At 35.9% G+C, this 21,868-nt stretch overlaps 1 protein-coding gene across 19 annotated transcripts in view; it reads left to right on the plus strand.

The window, feature by feature from the left end:
• Positions 1–21,868, plus strand: part of LOC110839908 (band 7 protein AGAP004871) — a 76,906-nt gene that overhangs the window by 37,956 nt on the left and 17,082 nt on the right. For 12 of the 19 annotated variants that reach the window (XM_022084502.2, XM_022084490.2, XM_022084491.2 and 9 more), the window contains 2 exons: positions 15,872–15,972; positions 18,059–18,214. In XM_022084502.2, coding sequence (XP_021940194.1) covers positions 15,872–15,972; positions 18,059–18,214 — 257 coding nt within the window. The other 7 variants (XM_022084499.2, XM_022084492.2, XM_022084504.2 and 4 more) reach the window with 7 other exon arrangements.

The raw sequence follows: 21,868 nt of genomic DNA on the forward strand, positions 1-21,868 counted from the left end.
TTAAAGGAAATTAGGAGACGTGTGTTGGAGTCATATGTTCTTCCCGGAACTTAGTTGTAAATGGTTTTAACCCATTTTACCTAACATGTTTCGTTCCTATTCTTAGTCGTTCCTTGTAATGACAGCACAAAAAGAAATGGGATAAACAGGCGTTGTCTTGTAGTCATTGCACAAAATGTGATGTAGGTCTGTCATAGGAGATCTGTAACTCATAGCACCAAGTCATTTGTCTAAAATCGTGCCTGCTCACCACTGGATTTTACCGGTTTAAAAAATGCATTGTAGACCTCAAACAAATATACGTAATGCACCAACCTCTCGTTTAATGAGCGCCTGGAGTAACAAAAGAAAACTGCGAAAGTTTAGGCCCTCCTGTCCTAGAATTGAACACGTATGTGCCGAGTACCCACGCACGCAAGCACGCGCACGTATTCATAGAGTAGGGGAACACGTGACCTTGTGTGCGCATAAGTCCATGATGCGATGTACTCATAAATCGGACGCTGCAGTTGTGTGCGCGAAGCTGAAGGTCATGTCTAAGTGTTAGCAGTTTACCTGTAACTGCTGTTTGTTTCCAAGATTTCAAATTCAAGAGTGCGTAGATAATAATACACCCACAGTTTCTGTGCAGTTCGCTTTGGTCTTATATATCTTATCAGTGGCTAGTCCCATAACAGACAGAACCTTCCCAGCTTGCTTTCTAGATAGTGTTAAAAGTTTAGTTTCTGTTATCCATGATTAGCAGCACGGGACAGCTCGAGAAGCCAGAAGGTGGTGAGTTTCTTGTAGTTTTCTTCTAAGTTAAGACTGGCTGATTAAACACGCTGTTTGACAGTAGAGTTCATATAGCACTAACTTGGATTTGAAAGTAATCATAAATAATGGGTGGATAAGGATTTTGAGGGAGACGGTCCTAACCTTTACCAAGGTACTGTCCTGCCATCTGCCTGGAAAAATTGACTGAAAAACGGAAAACTTTGGGACAGGCGATAATCCAACTGAGATTACAACAAGCTCATTGTTGTAATTGAAATGTTTCGAGTCTGTGAACAGTAACAATTGATATTTATTACAGATTATGTTTCCGTTGCATTTTCGACGGGCATTACACTGGATAATCTTGGATTCTGTAGGGTTCTGACGATTGTGTGATACAGTGGGGTTTATTGGGTTTTTCAAAGTCCAAAAATCCAGTAAATGCGACTAGATAATAATGTACGTGTTTATTATGTGTACGGTACATACAAGGTCGGTATTTCGAAATTGACTGATAATTCTTCCCGCCATATTCTTTAAAATTCTTCGTTTACAACCAGTCTCCTACACGACACATTTATAACTTGTAATCTGAAAGTGACGTTATATCAACTAATGCGTAGTCTGGGACCGGGAGAGGTGTCAGAACTGTTTTATATCTCGGGGACGGGAAATCCACTGATAACATTACATTGTTTTTCGTCTTTAGAGGTTCTTTTTTTCGTGTTTCCCAAATTTAAATGATAACGGTAGGATTTGTGGTGATGAAGAATGCACGCAACTATCGAAACCAAAATTCTGTACCGACGTCATACTTGTTTGTCCCATCAAGCAGGTTAATGTTGCGTTAACTCTATAGTTATTGGCGAGAGGTATGAATCCAGCTAGGTTACTGGCTGTCCTGATTAAGTTTATCGTGGTTTATTTCAGTCTTTTGGGGTTATTTCCAAAATGTAAAAACAAAACTTTGTCTGTAAATTTTCTACGGAACGCCTTTCCAATATACGTAATTCCGTTCTCCTTTTGTCATTGTACTTTGTAATCACCAGTATTTTAAATAGTAGTTACTATGAACTGAGTTCGCCGAAGGATTATTTTTTATCATATTGTCATTCCGTTCAAAATTTCATATTAATCTTCGCCTTCCTGCACATAAATTAGTCACCAACTATTTTGTCGTTCAATAAGTTCGGCTTTAGAAACACTATAGTTACATAACCTAAAAACTAGAAGCTATGCCCTATACAGGGCGTAGTAGAGAGGGTCTGTCACCACACGCCGTGCCCTTCGGCCATATTGTCAGCAGACGTAAAAAAAGAGGTAGCGATATGAAAAAAATAATATTTGCGTTATTTCATTCGAACCCAATTCCTTTCATCCGGTAAGTTTAATACCGCCTGGCTAAAACATAGGGTTTATTTTAATCATCGTTAGTAACTGTACTTACACGACCTTACTGGCTGCCTGTTTTATTTTTATCTGCTTGCCTTACTGATCTTATCTTTGAACATCTGTTTCTGTCAGGAGGACGGAATAGAAGGTTGTAAACCCGACACAGTTTACATGAAGTACGTTCATCATGTAGCTCCGTTAAAATGTACTACCAACTGACTGCAGGATAGTTGTCATTTTTTTAAGCATGGATGAGGAGTTTAAAAATTTATCCTTGTCATTTATTATTGTTAAAGTGGTTAAGTCAAGGGGGGTCCAATATGTATCACGCATGAGGATATACGAACTGCATACAAGAAGAGTTTATGAGACTGCTCTTTGCGCAGTGTTTTCAATCCAACAACGTCTTACCTCTTATGACCAAATATCTTTCTCTGCACTTCGTTCTCAGACTTCACCTATGTTATGTTCTTAAAGTGATAAACCGAGTTTCACACATATACAAAACAGCGAGTACAATTATACTTTTTGAATTGAATGGTGGCTGTCTTCTTGGTTGTTGATGGAGGCAGCAAGGACCTCTGAAACGTCGGTAAACTTCTACCCGACTACACGACACAACAACCCAGAAGACAGCCAGCAATCTTCAGACACCGTCGTGAAAACCTCAAATTCTACGAGTGACAAGCAGTCGTCGAATTTAATATGATCTCAACTTTCTCGTAAAAGTAATTTTGATTTGTTTCAGTCGAACCAAAACATTTTAAATTTCCCGCATTTTCCGAACGATTATTGACGAGAAACTAGTAAACATAAGTGTTAATATTTACAAGATGTTCGTAACAAAGAAACAATGCACCAACCGAAGTATTAACTTTTTCCCATCCTTAATACTGAACTTTTTGTTAATTGAATTCATAACATGCAGATTTGTTGAATAAATTATAAATTTTGTTATCGTGCTTGTAAAAATTGATGTCTTCTGGGTTGTTGCGTTGTGTGATCTGGTAGAAGTTTACCGACGTTTCAGAGGTCCTTGTTGCCTGCATCTTCGACTACTTAGATTATTCAAGTTATTTCGAGTGAAATGTTTGTGAATGATGATAGGGTACGGATTTGAAAGTAAGTGGACATAACTTTTTGAATATACTATACCTGTATTTGTGCGGAGAGACTGAAGAAAACAAATAGAAACCTTTACCAAGATGGTCGTCATTGCCTGGCCGAGATTCGAACCGGATAATCTCCACCCCTCCCCCCGAACATGACACTACCAGTAAATTATTTTAATACCGAAAAAAGGTGCCAAAGAATTGAACGCTACGAGAGTGTGATTGGTTGATGGCATCTTGCACCTTAATGCCTGCGAAGCATTAGTCAATTTAACGCCGAATAACACTGTTTATTTCTAATATCTCTGTAGTTCAATTGCCACGTTGTGATCCATCACGAATGACACAAACTGTATTTCAGTTTACTTGGTTTAGAAATGTTTATACAGGCGAATCCAAACATCGAAATGGTCTTATAAAAACATCCAATTACGCTGTGACTATTGAATCAGAAGTGCATTAGCTGCGAACAGCAAAATCTGGCGCTTGAATACGTCTCCTTAATTCAAAGAATATAAGTTTTTGATACTTTTAAATTTTAATGCAGTCGCTTAAGGCTGCTGTGATTTCTGTAATTACAAACTGTGGTTTACGAATGACGTTATTGTGGTTATTGGTGACGTCAATCAGATGTCGCCTCCACGCATGAGGATGATATTCCAGCATTTATTTATGTAACGATTTAAAGATAACGACTATAATTTCGGTATTTATTCATATTATAATTTAACAATAACAAGACGAAATTTGTATGGTAATTATTAAATGTGTTGTTATCGATTTGACATAATTGTTTTCATTGCATTGGACGGAAACTAAGAGGACACTTAAAGCGTCCCTACCGAGATTCGAACTGCGGTCCTTAGTATGTTACTGCGTGAAGAACAGTTTCAGAATTTAATTATTAACCATCATTTTCCATGCAAATTCCATCTGTATGCACGATGTATATAAACAATTAATACTTTATCAGATTCCTGATTTATTATTAATATCACTTTCATATTAACTGCTCTATGGAGTATTCATCCCCAAGGGAAATATAGTATATCTGTGTGTAGTAAATTGGAACCTGCTCAAACTGTGTATTTGAAAACAAATTTGTGTTTTGTAACTTTAACCTTACACACTCGAGATAATTATTACTAAGAACACAGCACATATTTCGGCATCTGTGTAGCTTTCTTCATAACTCTTTTTTAAAGTTATTACCTCAACAAATATAAATGAATCTACTTTCATCGATCAATTAATTGTGTTTTATTGTATAAGTAAAATCATATCAAGTGCTTAATACTTGTACTGAACACTACTCCTTTAATTCTGTGGATGGGAAAAATAAAGGGTTATTGACTAATAAAACAGGCGGTACATATAATTACCACTGGGTTTTAAAGGGTTGAACAATTACGAGGACCGAGGATTTGGAACGGACGAGAAGGGATTAAGGTGTTTTGGACATACACCTCATTCATCCACCCTTCCCTTAATTCATCTGTCATGTACTATACATATTAATCCATCATCCAAATGAGTCGAGGGCCTCTGAACAACCACCGAAGCTGGCTGAAGATTCGTTTTATATGATCCGTTTTGCTGTGTTCTGATGTATAGAGTACCACTGAACCATGTAAGACTTGTTATTTTTCGTTTTCCAAAGTGTTACTTGGGGTAACACGGTTGAAATGAACGTTCCGTCCTGATGGGTTTTATATGATTTTCAAATAAACTGATTATTTCCTTAAACAGCATTATTAAGTATTGTTTAGACTAGCCTTGGCTTCAAAGTTTTAACATACGTCAGCCTCAGTGGATGTAGCCTCGTAAAAAATAACTTATCTATTAATAATGGATGGTCAGATGCCAGCAGGGCCAGATGTAAGTCGATTTTTGAAAATGAAATAAAAATAACAAGGCTTAAGCTTTCATGTTCACTGGCGAAGTTGCAATGAATAATAATGGTTGAACTAAGATAACGTAGCAGTGATGCTTTTGATTTGAAAACTTAATCTTGTATTGATTCAAACATGACACAGAACACAACCGCAGATGAATTGCAAAAGTCAGCATTTACTAAATAATATTTACAGATAACGTACATTTTATTTCTCGATTCTTGGAGGTCATCGTCTTATATTTTGTCAAATGAAATGTGCGAAGTTTTGTCACATTCTGTGCAGATTATAAATATTGATCGTTCTTCAGTAGTGTTCTTCACAGTTCGTTCTCCGTTCTGCTGTAAAAAATATTGTTATTCTGAGTAGTTTGTCACCATTAGACTAGAAATGGTTATAATGTTGCTTTTATATGAAGGATTCTCTACAAAATCCTATCCTTCGTGATTTGATATACGTCTGGTAAACATACTATCAGAATAATTTTGATTCACAAATATCGAAGTGCTTCATTTTTCATTTACATCAACAAACATAATCATTCGGATAATCTGTCGTTAGAATCGTTGCACTTCAACACTATTGTTCTTCCGAGACATGTGTGAATCGACTAATATTGTACCTATAATAGTACAATACGCATAGCAGCAACAGTGCTGCAGCGATTTTAATGTGCAGACAGGTAACTTTCAAATTTTCGTTAACGATTCTGCACCATGGAATTTCATACGTAGGGCGAAGCCATTCAAAAGTGACGCTGTTGCCGTCAGAGCTGTAAAACACAAAAAGAACAATACATCTGCATACGACCAACAATCAACCTTTTCAACTGATTTAGAATAATTGAGACAATAATGAAACCCAGTCCGAGACAATGTGATGACAAAAGGGACAATTCTGTATCCAGGACGGTCTTCAACTAAATTCCGGTAGCTATGTATTTCGTGCTCCACTCTGTATTCTGTTTCGAGTTGGAATTTCTGATAGCGGGCGAGCAGAATTTGCGAGCGAAACATCGATACCTCCGTCAGCTGCTCTTGATCCGTGGACTGTCTGCTGGTCGTGCGCTTTCAGTACCCCAGCTTCTGCATGCTGTGCTGTTTCGTGTGGTTGCAGCGTCCGCGATTATTTACATTCGAGTTTGTGTAACAACCACTGACGTAAAGAATCGATATTTTATTCGTAGTTGTGTGTGAATTCGAACAAATGGTTTCATTTCAACTCAGTTTATCATATCGGCAGTTTTAACCGTTCAGAGTGTTACAAGGCTTGTGAAGGTTGTAGGAATTATGAATACTGGTAAAGAAATTTTGATTCGTTTCTAGGTTTTCGTAGTAATAAAGGAAAGCGCACAATGTGATGTAGTTTAGTAGCTTGGATCCACTGGAGAGGCCATTAACTGTGGAATTAAATAGTCGAGTTCACGATCGAATATAAAGGTCATGTGACCGTGTTGGGCTTATTCGTTTATAAACGGGTTAATGGTGGTGTTGGAATTAGTGTGATTTGAGAGCTGCCTATGTAAATACTGATTTTCGTATTTTTGAAAACATAACCTTACATTTTAGTGCCGATGTCATTTCTGTTCTTAAAAAAATTAATAGTAAACACGCTTTTATGACCGCATTTTAAGTGTCGCAAAAAAAATGTGGAATGCAGTCACCCCTACATCAAATTTAATCCAACACGAAATTTAAAACTGTCTAGTAATGTTTCGCTGAATGGAAACATAATATTTTTGTGTACCTTGCTCCCAGCCATGGTTAATCAGTTATGTTCGTCAAAATATTTATTCGCTTTAGTGACGATTGTAGCAAAACAAAAATTACATGAAATATCTGTATTTCCTGAATTGTCGATGTTTGTCTAAAACAGTCGTTTAATAAGACATGTTTTTATTTTAAACTAAGGTGGGAATTATATTTTGAGCTTCTTCCTTCAAAAGTGTTTCACTATGATTTACAGAAATCCATAATATGAATTGTATCAAAATCCATTTATACCTGACAAGTATATGAACACTGTGTGGATCTGGCAAAGTTTGGCACATAGTTATGACGTTTTCAGAGGTCTACAAATGTGGCAATTGAGTGCCTTGGCCCTAGGATACTGAATACCTGTGAAAATGAGGAAAAAGTTAGGCTATTGAAATGAGTATTGGTGACCTGTAATGTAGGTAGATAGGTTAAATGTATTAAATAGAAAAAAATATTTGTGAAATAGTTCGTGAAATTGTATACTGTGCCTGCAATGGAAATGCATAACCACCAGAAGAGTTGTGAATAGCACATTTGTAGTGGGTAAACAGAACCTTTTGGGAATTTTAAGACAGCAAGTACCATAAGTGTTTTATTCTGGTGGATGCCTTATTGAACTACTGTATTTTTGACATATTACAGTGGTTGTTCTTATTATGATTGGTCCCATTGATAATATTATGTTAGATTGTTAGGTTAGGTTTAGTTAAATTGAATTCATGTTTGAATCATTTGATAATATTAATGGACACACCTTCAGTGATAGTTGACAGTTATCTCTGAAGTCAACAGCCTATTCTGTACTTCAACAAAGAGAACTGTGTGCAGTAAATCTTAAATGCAGTGTGCTTTGCAAAACTAAATCTAATGAAAATTTATGATTTGAGGTTTTAACAGCTGTGAGTCTGTTGTTGGCTATATTTTTGGTTGTTGCACTGTATAGTCTGGTAGAAGTTTTCCGTTTCCAGAGGTCCTTGCTGCCTCCATCATTGCTCTGATGGTGGAGGCAGCAAGGACCTATGAAACATCGGTAAACTTCTACCACACTACATGGAGCAACAACCATAAGACAGCCATCTTCTATTAAGAAATGTTGGTTTGTTGAGAATGGTACATTTAGCTTGGTGGAATAGTTGTTTATGGCTTAGTGCATTCATATTTCTGTGTCCAAGGTTTCTGTTGTTTGTCCAATGGATCTGTTATGGTTAAATATACTGGGAACGACCCATTCTTCAAGTGCCTGAGCACTGCGGGTCCCAACTTTTCGTTGGCTTGATCTGTAGACATTCGGTAGGACTCCTTGGACGAGGGATCAGCCCGTCGCGAGGCCTCTACCTGTGCACAGGACAGCACAACACAGAAAAACGCGGACAGACATCCATGGCTTGAGTGGGTTTCGAACCCACAGTCCCAGCGACCAAGCAGCACAAGGCCCACGCCTCAGACCGCACTACCACTGCAGACACGTGGTTAAATATGTATGATGAAAATAATTGTACTTTCCCATAGTTTGACTCTCCTGAGCTGGGTTTGTGGTTGAGTCTTAAGGAAAATACAGTGATTAGTATTTTGGTAGAAGGACCAGAAACTGTATGCTTTTCCATTCCTTATCTATTCAGATACTCCTCTGATGATCCATTCAATAGGCTAGCAAGTTGAGAGTTTCTATTGAAATTAAGTTTGAAAGTGATAAAATGGTGTCATTTATCCAATTATTTTCAGAACACATTCAGAATATGTATTACATGCACATGCCACATACCACATTACCATATTTGAAGGATAAAATTTAGCCTGTTGAATGTGTGTGATAAGAGATTGGTTTTCTCGTAATTTGCTGTTGTATTTGTTGCAAGTCTTAATGAAAACTGCAATAATCATGTTTGAATGCTGGGAGAAAGCAGCATTTGCCATGGGTTTTTAGAGGTATATATTTCTGATAATTTGTCTCTGTTTTTAATAATGAGATGTTCCATTTTGACTAATTATTGTTTTGGTTTATATCAGTCCTCTGTAATTATGTGAAGCCCAAATTTAATTTCATATGATTCATCATACAAAAAATAGTTACATCACATGTAAAATATATTGTACACCTTATTAAGATTTTCAGTGGCTCAGAAATTATTTAAATATTGTGGCTATTTAACAAAATACAAAATGCTTGTAATGTGATTGGCTTAGTAAGAATAGATAATATAGTATGTAGAGCAAGACCAGTTGAGTATATGAAATCATAAAATCATTGAAGTACGCAGTTCTACCCTTGTTAATTAGATGATAAACTACTAAATCAGTAATGAACATAATACACAGGTGATTTTTTATTTATTGTCAGCATTGAATGTGGCTTTCATTACAAATAAGCAGTGTTGTGTAATTTATATAAATTAAATATATATAATTAGACCAAATATGATTATGTGATATGTAGCGCATATGCTTTGTGTTAGAATGTGATGTTTGAATCAGACATGCAACCACTGCACAGTATTTGAAGCCTTAAGAAGTGAGTAAATGGATTTTGAATGCACAAGGACAGACTCTGGAGGAGTGGAGTGTGCAGTTGAGTTTTGTGAGTGTAAAATACTCTAAATACATCCATCCATGTGTATGTCCATCCGTGTATACGTTTACTGTGTTGCCTTGGCACATCATTGCGACAATTAAAATGTTTAATAGTAGATGAAGAGAATAACTGGTTATTAAAAAAAACAAATGCATGAGACTAGGGATTACCTGTAACTGAATAATTAATGGGTATGTTGTTTTTTTAATTTGGTGTATAGAAGTAATTAATAAAATATATTAAATGTGATAGAGCACTTAGCAGCACTAGGTTCAGCATGTAGACCTATGGGAGTATACAGTCACTAATATTTCCTGTAAGAAGCAAGAGGTATATTTTTATATACCAGTTTTTGTAATTTAGTTTTTTTTATAGAATTTGGTGAATAACTAACTGTTTAATAACATATAGAAACATTAATTTGTCACTTGGTGCAAGTAATTATTTTCGTATCATCATGCCTGTGCATGTTACTTAAGGATAGAATTCAAATTTAAGCAGCTCTAATAGCATATATATCATATATAATTCCTAAATGTCTTTCTCATTGTACCAGCCAGCACAAAATCTGTATGGCATTTAAAAGCTTGCTTGATGAACGGTTAAGTAGAAAGATAAATCAATTTTGAATTTTTGAAGTTAAAAGAGTATTTTTGGAATGGTTTAATGTAAAAGTGCATTCTCACTCTTGTGAATTAATTTAACAATGAATCAGTGAAGCTGATAAAGTGCGTGTCACATTTCTGTCAAACCTTAAAAGCTGATATATCACATGCTTTTTTGTAATGAAAATAATTGTGGAAGCATTTATATTTCAACCATTTTTTCACTGTCGATATCAGTGTATAATTTTTACTGAAAGATTCCTGGAAAAGAAAGTTCTTTGTTTTAAAATTGGTTCTGCCTGATGCTCCTTTCAGGACTTTAAATTAATAACACTGTATCAAGAAATTACTTAAAATACAAAGAACATATACTGTAATTATTTTCCTGGAAGTTTCTTTTGAAAGAATTATTTCTTCACACAAATTTCTTCATGATTTTACAATTTATTAGGAAATGTGAGCTCTCATTCAGCTTAGAACTCTCAATCTGTATTTGTCAAAGAAATGTATAATAAAACAGACAAAACTTTAATTTTGACCATTGTTATATGTGAAGCTTTCTTAGGGTCATATTAATGGCAGACTCTGGTTAAAATTCATTCTTAGGTAATTTAGTGATCTCTTTCAAGCGCATTGCACATACAGGGTCTGATGAGATGGGAAGAGGGTTAGTTAAGGTTTTGAAGGTGATTGAGGCATATTCTAAAGATATTGTTCTAGTATTCACTGGAGAGATGGGAAAATGATGATAATCATCATAACATCATACTTATTAACCCATTTCTTCCTCAGACTACACATAATATAAATTTGGTGTATACAGAAAGTCATGCAACAGTATGTCTGTGGCTTAACCACATGCTCTTGGGATTGTTTTGAGTCAAGTTCAAATAAACATGTATATCCTGAATACAAGTCCAGAGTGTTATCACTACACCAGCATGCTCAGTGCATGTTTTGACATTAGTGTTGTTGAACCTTAACTGTAGTAACAGGAAGTTTGTTAGTTGTCTCAGTAGTAGATGATTATAAAGTGTGGGTATAGTTTTATGAAGAATTGGAATCAGTATTTGATACATTTGGCAAGTATCACATGAAAATTCTGCTAGGAGATTTCAATGCAAAAATTGGGAGGGAGGATGTCTTCAAACCCACAATAGGCAGCGAGAGTCTCCATGCACTTAGTAATGATAATGGCGTCAGAGCAGTGACCTTCGCTACGTCAAAAGATTTAATTGTAAAAAGTACAAAATTTCCACACCGTGATGTTCATAAATACACTTGGACTTCCCCAGATGGCAGAACACACAATCAAATAGATCATGTTTTAGTAGATAAGAGAAGGCAGACAAATGTAATTGATGTGAGATCATTCAGAGGAGCAGATTGCGACACTGATCATTATCTGGTGGTAGCAAAAGTGAGGGAGCGGCTTTCAGTAAGTAGACGAACTAAACAAAATTTTGACACAGAAAGATTTGATTTGAAAAAATTAAGTGAGGGAGAGGCAAAGGAACAATATCAAGTTGAAATTTCGAATAGGTTTCAAATTTTAGAGACAAATGAGGATAATGAAAGTGTGGACATCAACAGGGAGTGGGAAAATGTCAGAAACTGCATCAAAATTTCAGCAAAAGAGAAACTAGGATACTACAGGAGAAAGCAAAATAAACCGTGGTTTGATGAAGAATGTTCAAAATTAATAGATCGAAGGAAGCAAACAAAATTTCAATGGTTGCAGAACCCAAACAAAACAAATGCGGATAATCTATGTAACGTGAGACGTGAGGCTAGTAGAACCTTTAGGACTAAGAAAAGGGAATACCTGAAGGGCAAAATTGCTGAACTTGAGACAAATAATAAGGAAAAAAACATCAGAGACCTGTACAGAGGCATTAATAACTTTAAGAAAGGATATCAACCCCAGACTAATTTGGTAAAGGATGATAGTGGCAATTTGCTTGCAGATCCAATAAAAATTGTGAATAGGTGGAAAAATTTCTTTAGCGAGCTCTTAAATGTTCATAATACTGGTGATATTAGACAGATTAAAATGCATACAGCTGAACTGTTGGTGCCAGAACCTAGCTTAGATGAAGTGGAACTAGCCATTGGGAAGTTGAAAAGTTATAAATCTCCAGGAATTGATCAGATTCCGGCCGAATTAATTAAAGCAGGTGGCAAAGGGTTGCATATGAGGATCCATAAGCTTATTCAGTTAATTTGGGATAAGGAAGAGATGCCACATCAATGGAAGGAATCCATAATTATTCCTATTTATAAGAAGGGGGACAAGACTGAGTGTGGTAATTACCGAGGAATATCGCTGCTATCAACCTCATACAAAATTCTATCCAACATTCTTTTGGCAAGATTAACCCCATATGCGAATGAAACTATTGGGGATCATCAGTGTGGGTTCAGACGAAACAGATCAACGATTGATCAGATCTTTTGCATTCGTCAGATACTAGAGAAAAAATGGGAGTTCGGTGGGACTGTACATCAGTTATTTATAGATTTCAAAAAAGCCTATGACTCTGTGAAGAGAGAAGTGCTATATAATATTCTTATTGAATTTGGTATACCAAAGAAGCTAGTGGGTCTAATAAAAATGTGCTTAAATGAAACCTGCAGCAAAATTCGAGTAGGTAAATATGTATCTGAGACATTCCTCATCAAGAACGGTCTAAAACAAGGAGATGCTTTGTCTCCCTTGCTCTTTAACTTTGCGCTAGAATACGCCATCAGGAAGGTCCAAGGTAGGCAGGAGGGTTTGCAATTGAACGGGACACATCAGCTATTGGCATATGCTGATGATGTTAATTTATTGGGGGACGATATAAATACAATAAAGAGGAACGCAGAAGTTTTACTAGAGGCTGGTAGACAAGTGGGGCTGGAAGTAAATTCAGAAAAAACTAAGTACATGTTAGTATCTCGTCATCAGAAGACAGGCGGGCAAAATTATCTTAGGGTAGCTAATAAATCCTTTGAAAGGGTTACAAAGTTCAAATATTTGGGAACAACAATAACAAATCAAAATGATACTTGTGAGGAAGTTAGGAGGAGACTAAATTCCGGAAATGCTTGCTACTTCTCAGTCCAAAATATTTTGTCTTCCCGTCTGATTTCTAAGAACCTGAAAATTAAAGTATACAAAACAATAATCTTGCCTGTTGTTTTGTATGGGTGCGAAACATGGTCTCTCACTCAGAGGGAGGAACACAGATTGCAGGTGTTTGAGAATCGGGTGTTGAGGAGGATATTTGGGCCTAAGAGGGAAGACGATGGGGCGTGGAGAAAACTGCACAATGACGAGCTTAAAAATCTGTACTGCTCCCCCAGTATTGTGAGGGTGATTAAGTCGAGAAGAGTGAGATGGGCGGGACATGTAGCGCGCATGGATGGGACAAGAGGTGTGCACCGGGTACTGGTTGGGAAACCTGAAGGGAAGAGACCGCTGGGGAGACCTAGACGTAGATGGGAGGATAATCTCAGGCGGGATCTATGGGAGATAGGAGTTGAAGGAAACTGGATGTTGTTGGCCCAGGACAGGGTCCGGTGGAGGGCTTTGGTTAATTCGGTGATGAACCTTCGGGTTCGGTAAGCCATCTAGTTAGTTAGTTAGTTAGATAGTTTCAGTGGTTGATATATTCTTACTAGGAAGATATCTGTATGATACAGAAGTAAAAACAAACCATAGAAAATATATTATTGCTTCTTATGAACTGGAAATTGTTGATTCCTTTTGAGATCTTCTTCTATGGCACTCCGGTCTGTATTCGGTCCACGGCCTCCTCAATTCTCTTCCATTCGGTCCTCTGTTAGGTCCGTCTATCCGAGGCTTTGATCGAGGTTATGAAACATCCAATGTGAAATTCTGGGACCTGTTAGCTATTATTTACTTTTTGATAACACTTTCAGTGAGCGGGACTGTCTGTATCTGTAGGTGTATGCTATCCAGTTGCAGTGTTGCGACAGTAGGCAGTTAGGTACATGCTGACTGTCTTCAAATGAAAAAGTATTTTGTGGTGTGTGTGTGTTTCAAGAAAAGTTTTGGAAGTGATGCTGAAACTTTACAAAGTGTGTCCAGTTAGAAATTATTAAACTTTAAAAAGTGGAACTAGTTAGTCAGTTTTGAACTTTAGAAAGTGTGTTCCATTAGCCATGTCTTTCTCACAAGCTGCAGAAAAAATTGAACTTGAAAACACTCCTCTTCAAGAAGCACAACAACGTATAGCTCATGAAAGTAAGCTGTATTTCAGATTCTAGTGGTAGTAATGCATTATTTTATTTTCTGTTGACATTCAAATTGTAAATATTAAAACTTATTTTATTTTTAAAAATGTTTAGCATTGTTGTCCATTTTAATTGAAAATGTGGTTTCACTGTATGCTGGATGTGCAGTAGATGTTTGCAGTGAAGTTCCACTTTGTTTTAGTTTTAGATTAGCAGTAAGAATGAGAACATATCTTTTAGGGTAAAATGACACTTTTTACTCATTACAGTTACTTTATGCATGATTCTGAAATTTTGTTTGTGATTTGTTGAATACATTAAAAGATTATAATATAAACAAGTAGTTTAGGAACTGTGCACTGTAATTGAACCTGATGCTGAAAGAATAATGCATGGATGTAGGTTCAGTTCTCTGTCTACATATTTCTCTTTACCCCATGGAAATTTTGAGTCATGTTTTTATATCCGTAGTGCGTAAATATTTGATTTCTTCTAACATTTGTTTAAATGTGAATAGTTTAATTATATTTTTAACTTACTGTGTTAGTCAATCATATATCTGTTTTCAGTTAGTTGAGAATAGAAAATATAAATGCTTACTTATGCATTACAGTTATGTTGTGTTAATGTTGATCTTCTGTATGTACTTATATGTGGATACCAATGTTTTAGAAGAATATATGGTATCCATTTTCTGAGATGTTTGTATTTCTCACCCAGAAAATCAACATTTACATCTTTAGGGCTATGTGAACCACCCTGTCATACGACATTGTCTTTATATGTAAATCTGGTAAAAACCTTTTAGAATATCACAAGTACTTATCTTACATAAGAATTATTACATTACATTATATTTCATTACATTATGTTTCATTATTGGCCTTTTTGGCTGTTGTCAAGCACTTTAATAAATGAATTGAATTACATTACATTATGTTTCATTACATTACATTTCATTTCATTTCTTACATTAAATTTAATTTCATTACATTACATTACAGAAACGTAAATATAATTTAAATACAGAGACGTATTTACGTCAGATTCTCTGGAACCGTGGTTCCACTGTCACTTTTTCTTAGTTATTTTCGAGTAATGGTTGCTGATATTTAGGTGGGGGAAACTGTATCAGGTGTGCCACTGTTCCTTTTGTATTCTGTATAACCTAAAACCCAACTAGTTAAAAAGAGGCAGAGAGGACTTTCGGAACTTAAAATTTCAGTCACTATATTGGTACAATAAAAAATTGTGTTTGTGAAATTAAATATTACTTTATTTGATAATGCAGTGAATGATTCTGTTTAAAAATGTGACATATTTGGTTTAATATTTCTCTTATATGGAAGTAAGCATGTTTTTAATATAAAGGTGACATTTGGCAAAATTACTAACTTAAGCTTGAAATATTCTTAAGTTTACCATCTTCTGTCATTGTAGGCAGCATATACAGCAGTAGGGCTGCATGGAGTGATGTGCTTTATTCTTTGAGATTTGGGTATTGTTGTTTGAATTCTAACCTGTTTTTTAATTATTGTTTCAGCTGAACCAGAGCCAATGGGCTGCATTGAATTTATTGCAACTGCAGCCTCAATCTTACTGTTTATTGTGACCTTCCCCATCTCACTGTGCCTCAGTTTCAAGGTAAGAATGCAGTTCTAACATGCATTTACTATAGAAACATAGACTGAAATACCCAGACCTTGTTTTGTTTACAAATATACCTGTAATTTATCAGGAATAAATTAGCTTTTGATTCTGATTTCATATTATCTGGGTTGAAGAATGGAATAACATCTGAAACCAGGATGTGAGGCAAGATTAGAAGGTAGAAACAGTTCAAGAAACGTAGGTGAAATTATGGATACAGTGGTATTCATGTACGTTAAAGGTGGATGATAGGATTCCTGCAGGATATTCATAATTAAAGATGGAATTTACAGGGTGAAATGAGGATTAACTGGAGAGATCAAATAATGGAATCTACATATGCAGGGTACTTGTGGGGGAGTGTAAGAGAACCCTTCCTGATGCAAATGTTATTAACTGTTTGAAGTTGAAGCTTATTTAAATAATAATTAAGAATGCAGTTCATACTGCAAAGAAATAATGACTTTTTACTTCGAGAATTATATTAAAAATTAAATCTGTGTCGTAACAGCCCTCTGAGAGCCAAAGCCGACTAGCTGGCTGCTGGTCTCACGTTCACACGCCTAAGCAGAGGTGAACGATCATCCAGCCAGATATAGGGCGACGTGTGGTCAGCACGACGAACCCCCAGCCATTGCTAGCTTTCCTGACTAGATTACGCTACTCATTGTAGCTCCCCAATTTCCTCACGATGCTGGGTTGGCACCGGTCGAAAGCTCATGAGAAAATTTCTTCTCCCCCGAGACTCGAACCAGCGCGCATTCCGTATCTCTGGTCCGAAGCATGATATAAAATGAATACTTGATTGTTGAAGCAGGTGGGACATATGGGCTTTTAATGGTAAATAAAATAAGAAACAAACTACAAATATAATTGTGAAATGTGAGGTTCTCACAGTGGTGAAGCTGTTAATGGTCTTCTGGGTTGTAATACCGTGTGGACTTGAAAGTAGATGCCAGCATTTCAGATAAACATGTTGTCTCCATCTTCAGGGCTGAAGTCATAAAGTTCAAACTGGAGAAATGTAGACAGAATGTAGTTGGTCATTTTGTGACAGGAGGAAGCAGAAGAAGAAACTATAAGTGAACTTTGTGTGCGTTGTCATGCAGTATCATTGAGGAACTGAACTGGAGCACTTGTGTAAAACACAGTATGCTTATACAGAATGTCATTGCCTTAGCAGCATATAAACACTTCTCACCATCATCACACAATGAACACATCAGCCACACTGGTGTTTATATATATATATATATACACACACACACACACACACACACACACAAAACTGTAAAATAAATAAACCTCACTTTGATTATAATAAAGCAGTCTTGTACAACTCATGTTGTCTCTGCATGTATAGGTCTTGTTAAATTATTTGATATTTTTTAATTTATTTTGATCCTTCCTGAATTTAGATCTCAGCTTAGAGTTCAGCTGTCTTAATTGAGAATCTTTATTAGGTTTCTTCAATGCTGCCAGGCAAAAGCTTTGATGTTGAATCTGGTGGTATTGTAGTAATGTATTGGCCTTTTGTGCTGAAGGCCTTGGAGGATTTGAGACTGGCTGGATATAGTGTCAATTTTTCCACGTTTTCCCTTCAACTTCCTACTCAAATTCTTCCAAGCACATATTCTTTTAATGCAGAGACTGGCCTATAGTAAAAACAGTAACAATCATAATCAGGGTTTTCAGCATTTGTCTATTACAAATGAATTGTAAAGGAATAAAGATGAACAGAGAAGAGAATATGCAGAATAACCGTGTATGTTTAACTGTTTCTAATGAAGCTTATTCATGTGAGATTAACATGTCGAAGTCATGACAGTTACACATAACATAACTTACTGAGCAGGTTGGCTTTAGACTTGTATTTTGGAGGTACCCAGTTTGAGGTTTGGGTGGGCAACTAGCTATTCTGACTGGTTTTATTTGTTTTGCCAGGCAGGTAGTGAGAAACAATATTTTCGTCCTTCTAGATATTTTGCTAAATATATATTTTTAGTGAGGTTATAATTTACACACACACAATATAATCCCTTTCATTCATCAAGAAAGTTCTTTTGTGTTTTGTTACCAGGTTGTGCAGGAATATGAACGAGCGGTAATATTTCGACTGGGACGACTGCGTAAGGGCGGGGCACGTGGACCTGGTATCTTTTTCATTCTGCCATGCATCGACACGTATTGCAAGGTGGATCTACGAACTGTTTCCTTTGATGTTCCACCTCAGGAGGTATGTCCATGTCTAAAATTGTAAGATAGCTTAGTAGTGAAAGTGTGCAGCATTGTGAAAATGGCAGGCAACTATGACATGATGCCAGTGTTTATATTCCAAAAATATGGTAAACTAAATTAGTTCTCTTGTAGCTTTTGTAGACATCCAGGATTAGAATAGTTTCCATTGTTCACTAATCCACCACATTACCACTTTGACAGTATAGTACAGTATTGTTTGATAGTGTTTTATCATAATGCAGTATTTATACATTGGTTACCGGTGTATAAAATTCTCATGTGTTCCTGTTTATGAAAGAACTGCTCTATTTGTTATTAAATATTAAATACATTTGCCCACTTGAGTTAATGGAGACTGGGAAAGAGTATGAAGATATTTGTATGAAATGTACATTGTTACTTTGGGTGAGTGAATTTTGGCAAGTGGATAAATAGATTTCAATATTCTGTTATGTAATGAATACTGAAATTGTTGTATTATTATTATTATAATTATATTATGTTATTGATTAATACAAATATTACAGGTACTTTGCCAAGTTTGTTATCGTTAAATAGAATGTCACAAAGAAAAATGAATATGGTAATCATGAAAAGATTTAATCTCACGTTGGGTATTACTGTGATGTACATGCAAGAGTAAGTTTGTTAATTTATTTTATTTGGAATGGAACACTGACCTGGCATTTGTGGTTGTTTAAGAATTCTCTTCTGACCTCTTTGAAAATACAATGTATTTCCTTTATAAAGATTAGTTTGGTTAATCCAATTTAAGGAAACAGTCGCTGTTTAGTCTGAGAATTATACAAAATCCATATATATTTCCTGTCTGTGGGCAAAATGAGGGTTGCTAATTGCTAAAGTAGGTGGTACATATAGTTACCAGTGGGTTTTAAAGATATAACTGGGGACTCAGAACAGTCCTTACTTTATGCAGAAAATGCACATCCTTTTGTGAAAGACATACTGTATAATGACTGATTCTAACCTTTGTTTAGTAACATTTTCAATTTTATGAACTGTTACAATTCAATTTAGTTGAACATCATGCCCTGAAGACCATGTGGAGGTCATATTTTTAAATTGCTCCTGTAACCATTATTGTTATGGCTTCAGGAGCAGACTTTGATTCAATCTTGTACTGAGGACTCTCATTAATGTAGGATCATGCTTTGGACTTTGATGGGTGTGGTCTTTCACTATATTTTTCTTAGATATTCCTTATATAAAAAAATCAGACCACAATTATAGAACATTCTGATTTTTTTTATTAATGAAGTAATTCTTTTATACGTGCATGGTGTTGGTAACATTTACTTTATTGCTTCTTCATTTAAAATCACTGTATCCTCATTCTAATCGACCCTTAGAAGTTGTTTATACTTTTAACATAATGACCAAGTCAGGGGATGTCAGTTTTACTATATTCATCTGCATTCAACATTGCAGAAGGTTAATTGTTGAAATGTGTAATTCCTAGAATCCAAGTGGAATTCATCATTTAGAAGCCATCACTGTGTTCAGAAATCCTGTTCTCAATAAAGTCTGTTATTTTCAATGGCTGAAATTGCTGATGTTACGAATGTTTTCTTTAAATCTTCATGCTTATGCAGCAGCATTTACATCCTCTTTGAATTCAAACATAGTGAAAATTTTCCAAATTATTTTACTGGTTTATCCCTAGAAATGTGCTTTAAGTGTACTGGTTTGCTACAAGTGATGCAGTAATGTGCTAATACCTGTTCTTTCTATGTTGTAACTTTTCTTAGGGTGACCATACTAATTAGGACAAAACTCATGGCATTTTATGCTACAAGATGGAAGATCAGTAAGGTTACCATCACCCTTGCTGCTTCTAGGTCTGGTTGGCCTGTTATTAATTTATTTATAGTTTATTTAATGACACTTTTTCAGTAGCTGAGATTTTATAGTGTCAGATGAGAGGATGGTAGTGAATAAAGAATTGGAAAGGATGTGAAAGGAAGTGGTCATGACCTCATTTAAGGTACTATCCCGACTTTTGCCTGGAAGGACTAAGGAAAACCACAGAAAACCTCAGTCAGGATAGCCAGTCTCTGGGCTGAGATTTGAACTTGGAACTTCCGAATACGAAGCAGGAATGTAACCACTTGACCACAACATTCAGTGATTGGCCTTTTAGGGATATTAGAGAACTGAATATCTTCTCCTGTTCAGAGATTTTCTTGAGTGTCTTCTTACACCAGTTTCTGGTGCTCTTGTCAGCTTTTTCTTTCAATGTATGTACTAATCCTTAGTGTTTTGGAAACTATAACCACATGTTAAATGACACTAGCACATTAACAGCATGGACTTATTTGTGTTGGTTATTTATCTGTGATAAATTACCTTATATGCATTAACTTGTGCTGTAGTGATTCACTAACTTTTTATTATAATTGAACATATATTTCTAACCTAATTTTGGACAACTAAATTTTCTATTTGCGTGGTACTTTGAATGGAACATTTAAGACAGTCCTTCAGTTTGAACTATATTGTAAATGGTTCCTTGGTGTATTTCACTGCTTGGCTTAAATTTTAGCAAGCTGCTGTGTTCCTCGAGTGTATGAAGATTGTCAGTGAAATCAAAATCCTGATTATTTTGTGGAATAGTTGGAGAATGTCATACTGACATATTGAGTAATTGAAACACACCTCTTGACAAGGTGGTCCTTTATATATATATATATATTAGAGATTCTCACTTGTCAATTTTTAATGAGATTGATTCCACTGGCCTGATACATTTTATTCCTACTTTGGCTCTTTTACCAGTCAGTAGGAACACCATGAAACTTGTTTTTTGAGCCATACTGAATTTTAAAGCATATATTCCATTTATTTCATGATATGCGTCAGTAGGTGATGTCTGTTTAGCAAGCTAACATCGTTGGCATCTTGACAAACAAATACTTACTCTAAGTAAGTTAAAGAGGAATCAGGAATGAAAGATAGGACATGTGGAAAATATTGAAGTTGCTGAGTGTTAATGGCATGTAATAAAGTTGAGTTTTCTGCTTAGAGTGAAGTCTTTTACGCGATAGTACTCACAAATACCACTTGGCATATAACACAGCACTGAAAATATGGTCAGAATCTCTCATTTTGTGTGTTATGTTTAAAGAACACAGTGTGCTCTGCTGTAAAGTAGCTGATCGATTGGATTTATTGATGCAGCTAGGCAAAGGATGCCAGGATGAAGAATGTATGGTCACCCTAACTTTGTCAGATTTGCATTCAGAAATGCCTGTGAATTTTGGCTTATAAATGCTAAGTCATGGAATGCTCTGTAAGTCTTTTTGGTACTTCGTTGCAACCGTGATGGAAGGATTTCCTCTGGTAAATCCCATAATCTTCTGCATTATTCAGAAATTGTGCTGGTTACTTCAGGTTTTCACCTTGAATCCAGGCTTGAGGCCACAAGAGGAAATGTATTTATGTTATAACTTACCACTCACAGGTTTTGTCCCGTGATTCGGTCACGGTGAATGTGGATGCTGTCGTTTTCTACTCTGTGAATCATCCCATCATGGCCACCAACAATGTCGAGGACTACAGGTAGCCGGGAATTGTCACTAGCTCACTTAGAAGGTTTCACAAGCAAAGCAAAATATTTTTGTCAGTGGAACAT

The sequence above is a fragment of the Zootermopsis nevadensis genome, unplaced genomic scaffold (genome assembly GCF_977971745.1).
Source record: "Zootermopsis nevadensis isolate Lab colony 2312 unplaced genomic scaffold, Znev_1.0 Znev_ptg000002l, whole genome shotgun sequence".
Lineage (NCBI taxonomy): Eukaryota > Metazoa > Arthropoda > Insecta > Blattodea > Termopsidae > Zootermopsis > Zootermopsis nevadensis.